At 43.5% G+C, this 11,987-nt stretch overlaps 1 protein-coding gene across 1 annotated transcript; it reads right to left on the reverse strand.

The window, feature by feature from the left end:
- Positions 1 to 812: 812 nt before the first annotated feature.
- gsx2 (GS homeobox 2) lies at positions 813 to 1,786 on the reverse strand (the record flags this gene model as incomplete). The annotated part of the gene is made up of 2 exons (XM_083671209.1): positions 813 to 1,153; positions 1,399 to 1,786. 2 exons carry the CDS (start codon positions 1,784 to 1,786, stop codon positions 813 to 815), a joined length of 729 nt encoding a protein of 242 aa, XP_083527335.1.
- Positions 1,787 to 11,987: the final 10,201 nt, after the last annotated feature.

Raw genomic sequence — 11,987 nt, forward strand, 5'->3', positions numbered from 1 at the left:
AGGGACACAATGCCATGGGTAACCCGAGCAGGCGCACCTCCCCGTGGGATGGCCACTGGCACTGCCAGCTCCAGTCTTCAAAACAAACGGAAAATGTCAAGATTTGTAAATCATTGCTGTAGGGCCTCCATGAATCCCCAGTGCTATCACGACACCTGTCTGATGTGACTGTTTCCCTTCGTCTTAACATGCATTACGATACGACTTGACTAATCCTTATCACACGCATGGAGGCTAATTCCGCTTAAGTTTTCAACCTGACATATGCAGGACACTTTAAAAAAAAATCAGCAATAACATATACGTCCAATTCATCAATGTTTTATTAGAATAAATACAAATATACATATTTTAATAGTCTGCACACACATGTTCACTTGGAGGGATCTCAGATATCAAACAGATTGGATCAACGGCCGTCATAGCCGCACTGATAAATATTTATCTAAGCAGAGGAAGATACTGTACCAAGCATTGTATGACAACTACTGAGGAGATTAAACTTTGACGTTGGTTTGAACCCTTGGGAGGATTAAACATCACATTTATGTTCCTTATAGCGTTTTTAAAAAATGACAGTTTGGAAACATTATTCACAATTTGTTCTCATATAACAAAATAATAAACATTAAATTACGCAGGCCTACAATACACAGTTAAACCAGTGGCAAACCAGCAATATTCCCATACTTCTTCTCCTCAGCATTTTACGGCCCTGAGTTCGTCTGAAGTGGCGGATCCATGTTGAAACACGGTCGCCTACACTAAGTGCCAGTCGTGGAATGGAAGTTCGTAGTTTGTGATGATGCCCGTCAGATTGGCGAGATCTCCTTCTCCTCTAACGCGGAGGCGGGTGATAGAGACTCCTCGTCCTCTGACCGCGGGTAGTCCGTGTGGCCGCTGGCGCACTTGCAACCGCCGTGCCCGCTCCTCTGTGTGCCCTTACCCTCCTTCTTGTGTTTCACCCTGCGGTTCTGAAACCAGATTTTAACCTGTTTCTCCGACAGGTTCAGATACGTGGCTATCTCGATTCTTCTGAGTCGCGAGAGATACATGTTAGAGGAGAACTCCCTCTCAAGCTCCAGGAGTTGCGTGCTGGTGAACGCCGTGCGCATCCTCTTCCCATTCTGAATGTGACTGCTCTCGGAGGCGCCTGTTGAGGACAGAACAACAATTTTACCAAAACGTGTCGTTCAATTCAACGTACTAACACTGCACTCTACGCAAATAATAACATAGAATTCCCCGCGCGTAATTTCCGTGCGTAACCGTGATTACTCCAACATCTCGTTTGATATTTACGTGGCGGTATGAGCCATTTAAACATGTTTTGCTATGAATTGACAGCTGGTTAAACTATGTTACACAGGTAGACAGAGAGCCCATTTTGTTGCTTACCTATGGAGAGGCAGTGGTACCTCCTGGGGTCTGTGACGCTGTAGGTGGGCGTGCAGACAGGTGGGTGTCCAGAGTGCGCCAGCGCCGAAGTCTGTTGTTGTGCGTGTGCTATTCTGTGACAGTACTGCGTCTCCGCACCCGGGTACGGACTTTTCAGCATCGGAATGCCGCTGCGAGAAGAGTGGATGTGGGACGTGACGCAAAGCGGGCAGACGCAGAAAGTGCCGCTCTTTCTGGACGGGCACACCGGCGCGTTGACCGTCATCATACTGGGCGCGTGCATGCTGATGGGGATGAGGAAGTCGTGTCCTGGATGGTGCTCGTTCAGAGGCGCGGGGCGCACCGTGTCCTTGATAATCAAAGAGTCGACATAAAAGGATCTCGACATGGCTGCAGAACGATATGCGGTCGGTATTGCTCCTTGCGCAAAAAAGTTGGCCGTTTCTCATCTGAAGCCCTCGGGATCTCGGAAGGTGCTTATGTTTGATGGTTCAACAAAAGGGACCCCGGAGAGGGCTGGCCCTAGCGTCACCCACGTGCGCACCCGGCTCCGAGGGCTTCAGAACAGCAATTGACCCAAAACACGTGATGCCTCAGAGATCTTCCAATCAAAATCTCCACATTTACTCATTTTACCCCCAATATCAAGACGCAGTGGGAAAAAAAGCCCTCTCGATAAAAACGTCACCAAACAATGTCATTAATTCGTGTGAGGCAGTTTGCAAATTGCAATGTCAGAACATCAGCAGTAATACCAATGAGATTCGCACTTCATCTGCGCTTTTCATAGGCCTTGCGTGCAAATATATAATTGGTTTGAAAGTTGTAAACAATAAATATCAATATAAAATACACCAAACTCAAACACTGTTGGATGCTGTCAGGTTATAAGTGAGGTTCATTTGAACTCCAGTTCGTGAGACCTGATAGTCTCTGCCAGCAGTGATGGAGGTAATTGTGTCCAAAGTCAAGTAGGCCTAACTTGGTTGACTGCACACTCTAAAACAATAGCCTCCATAGGCTACACGGACATATTGTCATATCCAGTCTTAGCATCAGTAGCTGGCAAGTCGATTTGCAAGTTAAATGCAACATAACACCCTATCAGCAGCCTAATAAATGAGCCCTTATCAGACTTGCATAGACAATTAACAAAACTGTTATGTTTTGTAATGTGACCAATGGCCATATTGATTTAAATAGGTTACAGTAGGCCTAGCCTATTTGGGCTAGGCTAACCAAGGAACACATAGCTAAATTAATTATGCCTCTAGACATTGCTTATTCGTTTTATTAAGACCCCAATTAATGAGCAAATTATATTCAGGTAATTACAGTTTGATTAACATATTAGCCTATATTGCTCAAGCGTTACAGGTCATCCCATGGTGAAAGTAGGCGTAGGCTAAATCTACTTTTATTTGTGAGTCAAGATATTTGTGGGAATGCGATTTAAGTTTGTAAATCGTCTAACTACGTGGACTAAATGTAATTGCTGTATAATCATACCCCTGAGTCAGTTTGGTAAATATTTCAGGTCCAGCAATTAAAGAATTATGAATTGCTGCCGAGTCTGGGTTGTGGCTATTTGATAGCGATTAGGATTCAATTAGAAAGTGTTTATTATGGTGGGTTTCTGCCGGGTAAACAGGCAGCTATTTCAAAAATGCGTTAATCCCCCATCTTGTGACAATAATTAGCGAGTTTGATCTCCGGGCGAGTCACCAGTGGATTTAGGCTTCCGCTTTCATCTGCTAAGCAACGCCTCGAACCTCCAGACAAGAGTGCGGGGTGGCGAGCAAGGTTTAATGGTGCAAACATTTCAGGTGCATGCATCCATTCACTCTGTTGAGTACAAGAATTCAGTCAGGCTGTAACCAGCCCGAAGTAGGCCTAGATTAGGCCCGAAGTAGGTCGACACTCAGCCTACAGAGTTCAAATCAAACCATGTCAACAAAATGTTATCTGTGCAATTGTTTTGTTCAATGTGTAACTTCGTAAAGACACATTCGGCTAATTTAGGTAAGCCACCTGTGGGTGACCGGTGTTCATTCGAATTTAATTGGCATCTTTAAACGAATTAGAATATGACCTTAAACTCGGATAAATGAGAAAAAACAAACACGTCTGCCACGCAGGCTGTAATTGCTATAATAAAGTGAACACAGCGTATGACACGGGAGGCGCGCGGGCTTGTTATGGTACAGAGAACCATTTCAAACGAGAGAGAGAGAGAGAGACAGAGAGAGAGAGAGAGAGAGAGAGAGAGAGAGAGAGAGAGAGGGATAGAGAGAGAGAGAGAGAGAGAGAGAGGGGGGGGGGTGGTAGAGAGAGAGGGATAGAGGACAAACCAGGCGGAATGATGCGTGGCGCGCGCCCTCATCACACCGTCCCAGCTCCGAATATTATTTTTCCATAATTCTGCACGATAAAATTTCATTGTCTATTAAGTAATCCCACAAATGAGATCCTTTATGAGTCTATAATGAGGCCTAATTGCCAGGACTAGTCGAGCCACGTGGAAGGGTTTAGGAGGCATTAAGCTGTTGGGTACAGAGCACAGGCTGTTACCTAGACATAACGTTCATAATTCAAGGAGAAAATTAGTCCATTTAAGGGAAAAATCCTTTGATTCTTTTTATTCTGCTCGGGGTGACAGGACTTCAGCTTTATCCGCTTCGGTTAAGAAGCGGGTGAAACAAATGAGACCGTTACAAAATTACCCCCTTTTTTCTTTTCTTTTTTAAACGTCCGAGTTTGAAAAGAATTTCAGAAATCTCTAAAGCTCTCAGTGCAGGGCCCCCAGCATTGACTTCCCTCTCCCATATTGTGCTCAAACTATATCATATTTCAGCAGTTACTCTATTCACCCCTATTCAGAGCCTGTTGATGAGGCAATTAATCATGTATCCATTCATTATAATGAAGATCGAATGTGTATCAATAAATCATACGTCAGGAATTAATGCACACTTTGCTTAATCCTCTAAAGATTAGTTGAGATATTTTCCCTCTCAACAGGAAGATAACCACCGCTTGTTGGTGCTTGTGTTTGTGTTTGTGTTTGTTTGTGTGTGTGTGTGTGTGTGTGTGTGTGTGTGTGTGTCTGTGTCTGTGTCTGTGTGTGCATGTTTGTGTGTGTGTGGGTGTGCATGATCGTGTGTTTGTGTGTGTGCATGATCGTGTGTGTGTGTGCATGATCATGTGTTGGTGTGTTTGTGTGTGCGTGCGTGCATGATCGTGTGTGTGTGTGTGTGTGTGTGTGTGTGTGCATGCTTGTGTGCATAGCCTATGGCGCATTGAGTTTCTCAGGGACAAAAACACACAAACTTGTTAGAGTGCAGTGCTGATGCAGCCCCCTCTCATTCACGTCCCATCCCATGCCATATTATAGCGTGAAGAAGTCCATTAATGTTTTGTTGAACAAGCGTCATTAACTTGTATCAACGCCTTTTTACAAAAGTTGCATTGTTGTGCAGGGCCAGCTTGCGGCCCATCTTGGCCAATACAGTGGGGTGATTTCCCCCTTTATTAGTTACCAGGCAACAGATCCTGAATACCAAAACTCAAAAGAAACACTCTGGTCCTCAATATAGTTCTCAATGGTGATGGGAAAATGAACAATGATCCCGTGGACAACATAATGCCACGCAGTGACTTTTCATTACCAATTATCTCCTTCATGTTGAATAGCAGCTGCAGAGGCTAGCCCCTTCATCGCATGGCCCTCCAAAAGAGAGAGAGAGAGAGAGAGAGAAAGAGCCAGTATGGGTGAATAGGATCGTGGGTCTCACTGAATGTGAAAATCTAATTTATATCTCAATGAATAATTAGATTTCTATGCAAAAATGAGTTTGAAATAATGACACGTAAAAAGCGTGACAACAAAGATCAACTGGAATTCTTTTTTTAAAAATAGCCTTTGCTTTTAAGTGAATCAGAGCCGGTTTCTGTGCTGCATCAATTGCTAATAAAGGGGCCAGGGGGTAGTCTATTTTAAAGGGACAATTCGGGAGACTGTGTTGCACACAATACGTTTATTTGGGCTGAAGGTGTTTAACTCACTCATCTTGGAATAAAGAATGAAGGTCGGGTTTAGTTCCACATGCAGTACTGTCAAACAAACAAAAAAAGACAGAACAACACAGCACCACAATATCCTCTGGTTGCACATTTATTGATCTTCTTGAAATGTATCTTATACCTTTCCATAGATATATAACCTAACATCAGCCTACAATATTAGTAAAGCAACATTTCTCAAAATAACGAATAGAAAAACCCCATTCCAGATAGTCCTCCTCAGTGCCATGGAGGGGGAAAGTGACACCCACGACCGTGCGGACAAAGCCTCCCAGAGGCCTCTCTAGTCAGGACCAAGGGATGCGCTGGGGCTCCTGCTAATTAGGGAGACGTGTCTCGCTCTCACAGAGCCGCTCAGCCGAGACACTCGAGACTGGAGTGTGCCTGTCCGGCAAGGAGACGTGTCTGGATGTCCTCTCTCTCTCTCTCACACACACACACACACACACACAGGGGTAAGTGTCTGTCTGTGTTCGATACTGTGGCGCAATTAAGGAGAGTCCTTCGAAAATGAGATAAACACCAACCGATGGTGAAGTTGATTATCGTGGCGTTTTTGTCGTTTTCCCAGAGAAGTGTCTTTTATTACAGCTTCTCCTCCTCCCCCTTGTTAGAGCCCTGGTCCTCCCCCTTTCTGCCTCCTCTTTTTCTTCCAAAAGACTAAGCAAATAGCCATTAGAGAGCCAAAAAGAGCTACAGAACATAACACAGCCCTTATACCAATCTCTTTTTGCTTGAGTTGCCAAAGGAAAGTCCTTGAAAAATCCATCCTCCTCATTTAGTCATTTTAATCACAAGATATTTCAGACGTCTTTGTTCTGACCTCTCCTCTCTGTTAGGGTTATTTATTGTTGAGGTTTGGAACTCTCGACACTAATGGCACGTTTCTACCACAGGACATGCCGCACCGAACCGTGAAATTCACGGTTTCTGATTAATTTCCATCGGCCTGGACCGCTATGGTTCGAGGAACCATCCGTGAACGTTTGGGCCTCGTTTGTGAGCTGGTACTGTACCAAGAACAGACGAGGGGTTTGTAAAACAATGCTTCATGATTGGTTTAAGGTCGTGATGTGGAACTGATTTTCCTTAACAAAGATGGAGGACACATGAGGACACTTGCCTAGAAAAGGAGAGCACTTCTCTGTCGAGATATGTGTTTAAAATAATTCCAACTTTTATTTATACACAAAACGTTGCGTACGTGTAATTTCTTCACCTGGTTTTTGCTAGTTTGCCTGCATATTGTTCAGTCATGTCAGTAAATTCATGCGAGCAACAATGCTAATCGCTAGTTTTAAAATAGAGCAGTGTTACTGCTTATCCAAGCAAAGCATGAATAGGTTATAGGAAAGGTATGTGAGTTCCCTTCCACTGATAACTTGTGTTTCTATGCTTCAAGTTAGCTTACTTGAGGTTCTTGGTTAACTATTCACAATGTGAGAGCTTTGTTTTTTCTAAAAAGCTCCTATGAAAATGCAATGAATGAATTAAATACAGCTCATTATTTGCATTCCATGTCAAACCTCCTACTTGGTTTCCCTTAAAACGTTATGCTTTAGAACTTTGTTTCTCCTGCACCCTGCCTCATCCACATGCCTACACACATGAGCATAACAACTCACACACCTTGGGATTACTGTTGTTATTACATCCACGAAGACCAGCAATGTAATGGAGTGAAAACTTTGAAAGGTCCAATTATGAACAAGGTTACGAACAGAGATCCCTTTTGCATGCATCTAAGACCCACACTGTGGTGATAGGAAGTGAAAAAATTCACACCCATAAACATATAGATCCAATCACTGTCTCCCATGTCGAGGGAAAATCATTTTGCCCTTACTGCCTTGTTCTCTGGCATCATGCAGGTTCGGGGGGTCGGTTGAATTTTTAATTCAGGAAGTCCATTGAAATTACAATTCAATGATTGCAAATGGGGAATTTATTTCCAATATGTTCACAATAAACTGAAAAATGAGAAGCTTTTAACAAAGTGTTTCTGTTTTTTTTAATTGTATATTCAAATCACTTCCTGAATTGACTGAATTGAAATCATAAATCCACCCCAAACCTGCCTGGCAGGTTGTCACCCCGTCTCTGGTCAAGAGATTGTTTTCTCTTTCTATCCTCATCAGAAGAAGAGGTAGGTTGTTGACTTTGTGTGATGCTTCGGGCCATTCAGGAAGTGTATCTAGGAGTGAGTGACAGCTAATGCTCCTTCTATGTAGCCAGTTTACCCATCAATCTCTCCCTGGACATAAAGGAGGTGATATTGTAACCGTTCTCTCCCTTTGAAAGAGGAAATCCCCAGGATTGAGCTTGTGTGCTGGAGCGGAAGCTGACTGGAATGTGTGGCCGAGGCCATGTCTTTTGTCAGCAGGCTGTGAATAGACCTGGGGTACGATCTCTGTACTTACTGCCTGTTCTTCAAGCCCTGGGGAAGCCTATAGAAGTCAGCTGATCTGCTTAACCCCCCCAAGATACAGTTTCTCATTCTGTACCTGCCAATCAATTATGCTTGTCGGGTATCAACTTTGACAATCATCTCAGTTGTTTTTTTTATTGAAGGTGATCCTTTTGATTCAAAATATGTCACAGATTATGACAGTTAAAGGGATAGACCGGGAGAAACTCTAATCCATGGTTCAGATTTGTGAAATAGCCATGAACTAACTTCAGCTAACTTTAGCCACGGTAACATAAAAACAATGAGTATGAATGGTGACAAAGTCAGGTGACAAAGTTCAACATTGCATGGCAAACCAACTCAATTTAACTTTCTGACTTGGTTGTTAGTTACTTTGAAGTGGTTTGGCAACTTTGTCTACTGATCCCAATCACACCCATTGAGTTTTTGCTAGCAGTGGCTAAAGTTAGTTGAAGTTTGTCGTATTTTTAATAACCCTGAACCATGGATTACAGTTTCTCCTGGCCGATCCCTTTAACTGTCATAATCTCATCTATCAATGTGTCTACAGTTTCTACTGGCCCATGGACTACTTTCAGGGTAAGGAACCATCAGACTCAGGGTAAGGAACCATCAGACTTGTAAACAAGTGAACAATCCCTTTAAAAAGCGGAAGAGAGCAACATCCAGATTTTTTTCTTTTTCTTTTTCTTTCAGAGGAGTTTTCTCTCCTCAGACAAAGTATTGATTGGGCAAAAAAAAACATCAGCTGTCACGTAAGAGGGAAGTGTTGTCGTCATTATGGTGATGTTCATCATTGCCAGTTAGTGTCTTCCAACATGTCCCTCCAGCCCCATCACACAGTGTTTCCCCACTGTCTCTCCCACAGAGGCACAGCGACGGTATTGGAGGCAGAAAAGAGGCCCGGCCATTGCCTAGCCCCCCTTTTCTCTAATGACCCTTCACCCCTCTCCGGATAAAGTCAAACATCTCCTAATTGTGATTGTGTCGGCATTTTTCCATGCGTTATCCCCCTGTGTTCTTCTAATGCGACAACTCTCAGCCAGATGTGCTGAAGGGTTTCTGTGTGTGTGCGTGGTGTATGTGTGTGTGTGTGTGTGTGTGTGTGGGGGGGGGGGGGGTGTCAACATCCAGCCCGACTCTGGGCCTATGCCGCACCAATGTGCTCATTTGGACAATGATAATGCATCGATTTGTTTTCTTGTCTTTCCTCAAAGCTGTTGGCATTTCGCCGCTCATTTGTATTCATTTCTCAGTTCTGCTAGCACAAGCAAGCGTAATTGAAATCTTCCCAATGTTTTATCCAATGATGATGCTCTGTCGCGTTCCAGCCAGAAAGTGCCTTCTTCTGCCTTGTAGAACTGAGAGAGAAATGATTTGCCTTCGCCATCGGTAAGGAGATGATTATTATCAGCCTCATGGGTCTAACAAGCAGAAGGCTCCGCTCCAATGTTGAATTTACTGCGGCTTCTGTACTGTACTGCAGTTTTTGGGCTATTTTGAGGTCTGTGAGATCAGTACAGCTTGAGGTCTCTGCTTTAAAGACTCACAGATAAATTAATAAACAGATCATAGTGGTCAAACACTGTGGGAAAGATGAAATGCTACATTTACTATGTATGGTACTTCTCTTTTATAAATCAATCAAGGAACAGTATTTTCACATCTTGTATTCTATCTATCATCATTGGCTTTTAAAGGCACACTCTGGGATTTGTTCTTCTGTTCAATGGTCATCATGGAAGATTGCATAATATATTTCCACAACTCTAACAACGTACATTGATGATATTGCATCGAAACTGTCTATATGCAAATGTTTATACAAAATAAAATGATATACATTTATCAAAAACTCATATATCAACAATACATTGATTGTCATCAAGAAGAGAACGGGCTGAACGGTAGCCAGTTAGCTAGCTGCTCCATAGCCACACAGCTAGCTAATTAGCAAATCAGCAAATTCTAGAAATGCACTCCAAAAAAACGGATACAGATTCACCAAATAAAATAAGACGATCCTTTTAATTTTAATGTATTGACAGTTGTCAACCACACAGCTAGCTAGCAAGCTACAACTACTCCATCAACAGAATACTGCATGTTTTGCGAAATAAATCTGATAGTTACAGTAGTGTCTACTATGATGCTATTGTTTTTTTCGTGACTTTGTGTAACAGTAAGAGAAATGCTGATGGTATGTGCTGAACTGCTAATACGTGATGTGTTTCAAGACTGCTGGTGGTTAGCTAGTACGTGTAAGCCAGAGCCAGGGTTACTGTATATGCTCAAAGCCTACAAGCTGTAGAAGAGATTTTCTTTTGATAAAGAATAAAGGAGTAACAGGGTATGATCAGATGATACGTTGGCTTTAGGTGCCAAAATATGTCTTCTAAAAACAATAGAAGGACTCTGTATGACACCATCTAAGGACAGTGGCTTCACAAATATAAATATCTCCCAAAATACAAATGTAAAGTGATACTGTATGTTGTATTGGCAGGATGAAACAAATCAGAATGTTGAACAGCAACCTCATTCTGCAAACCTTCCTTTAATTAATGATACATACCTATTGATGGTCCAAAAATATCACCTCAATGATATGACTTCAATGACTATTTGACTTAATTATTACCAGTACAAGCGTCCGGCCAGCCATTTGGCTGAAAAACGAATTGAGGATTGTACCTTTAAACTTTTTTTTTTTTTTTTTTACAACAAAGCAAACCCCTGGGGTTTGTTCAGTACTGTCGCTGGGAGTTTGAGTACTCAGCCCTAAAAGGACTTAGCTTGTACGTCATCAGGTCTTACCGTTCCTGAATCCATCTGAGAGTTTTGTATGTTTACATGAATTTGAAGCCCATGCGTGCTGTCTGTGTGTTCCCCCCCAGCTTCTCTTTGAAGCGTGTTTGAGTCTGGTTAAGTAGTCTTTGAATGAATAGAGCAGTACAGGATAAAGTGTGAACTCAAGGGAAAGTTAGTGGGATTAGTGTGTTTTAACAGGATATGCTTAATACAGAAAGATTATGCTCAGTGATAAGAAGCATAACGCCGTTCGGATTATGATTTAACCCTGCGTAAGGTCATAAGGTCCTGATGGGGTTTCCCCCCCCCCCCTCCTTCACACCTCCACCCCAGCAGGGGAGGTGGTGGGTGGGGGGGGAGGGGGGGGGGGGGGGGGTTGCAGTCGTCATTGGATTGAGGGCATCACAAGGTCTAAAATGGCATCGAAAGTCATGAAGTGTTTTCAGCCCGGCAGAGCCTATTATACAACCGGCGCCTAATTGTGCGGTAGGTAGATTGGTAGATCACATGAACTGGCTGGGCCCTCGCTTGTTGCACAGTTGCATCGTACCAGACTGGCTGCTGTGTGTGTTGACGGGGCGTATCGGCAGCAGAGAGCTCCCTTGGCTGTGCGGAATGTTCCAGTTCTACAGAGAGAGGGGAGCTCCTTACCTCCCTGGACCCGCTGGTTTGGGGCTCGGAAGTTCTGTGACTGCCCGTCTCTCTGACTTGTTTGGCTGTGAGTTCGAGGCAAAGTTGGGCCTAATGCTCAATGACACTATGTTCTGATAGTGACGCCCAGCCAAACAAAATCCTAAACGATCTGCTTTCCTACAATTGTATTGCTTTGTATTGTGGTTTTTTTGCTAGTTTGCCAGTAAGGCTCAGCTTATTGTAATCATCTGCTAAATCCAGTGGGTCCTAGTACTACTTAGCACTCCCTCCCTCTCTCTGTTGTTGTCTGTGTATCCTCTTTTGTAGCATTTCAGTTTGTGTGTCTTCTCTCCTTTTGAGAGAGTTTCAGTCTTTCTAGAAAGAGACGGTTGAGGTCAGGGACAGGAGCTTATGCCTGCATCCTCTCCTAGAGCTCTCTGTGCCAGGGCTGATAAATGGTGAGGGCTTCTAAGCTGTCTGAGCTTTGTGTTTGCACAGAGAGTCACAACTCTGTTTGTATCCATGTAGGGGGTTTGATGTGGGGGGGGGGGGCATTTGTATGCAGACTGCGGTGTCCCCTCCCCTCCACGCCCACTCTGTGTCCTCTCACCTGCCTGTTGCAGTGAATCAT

This window comes from Argentina silus, assembly GCF_951799395.1.
Source record: "Argentina silus genome assembly, chromosome: 6".
Taxonomy (NCBI): domain Eukaryota; kingdom Metazoa; phylum Chordata; class Actinopteri; order Argentiniformes; family Argentinidae; genus Argentina; species Argentina silus.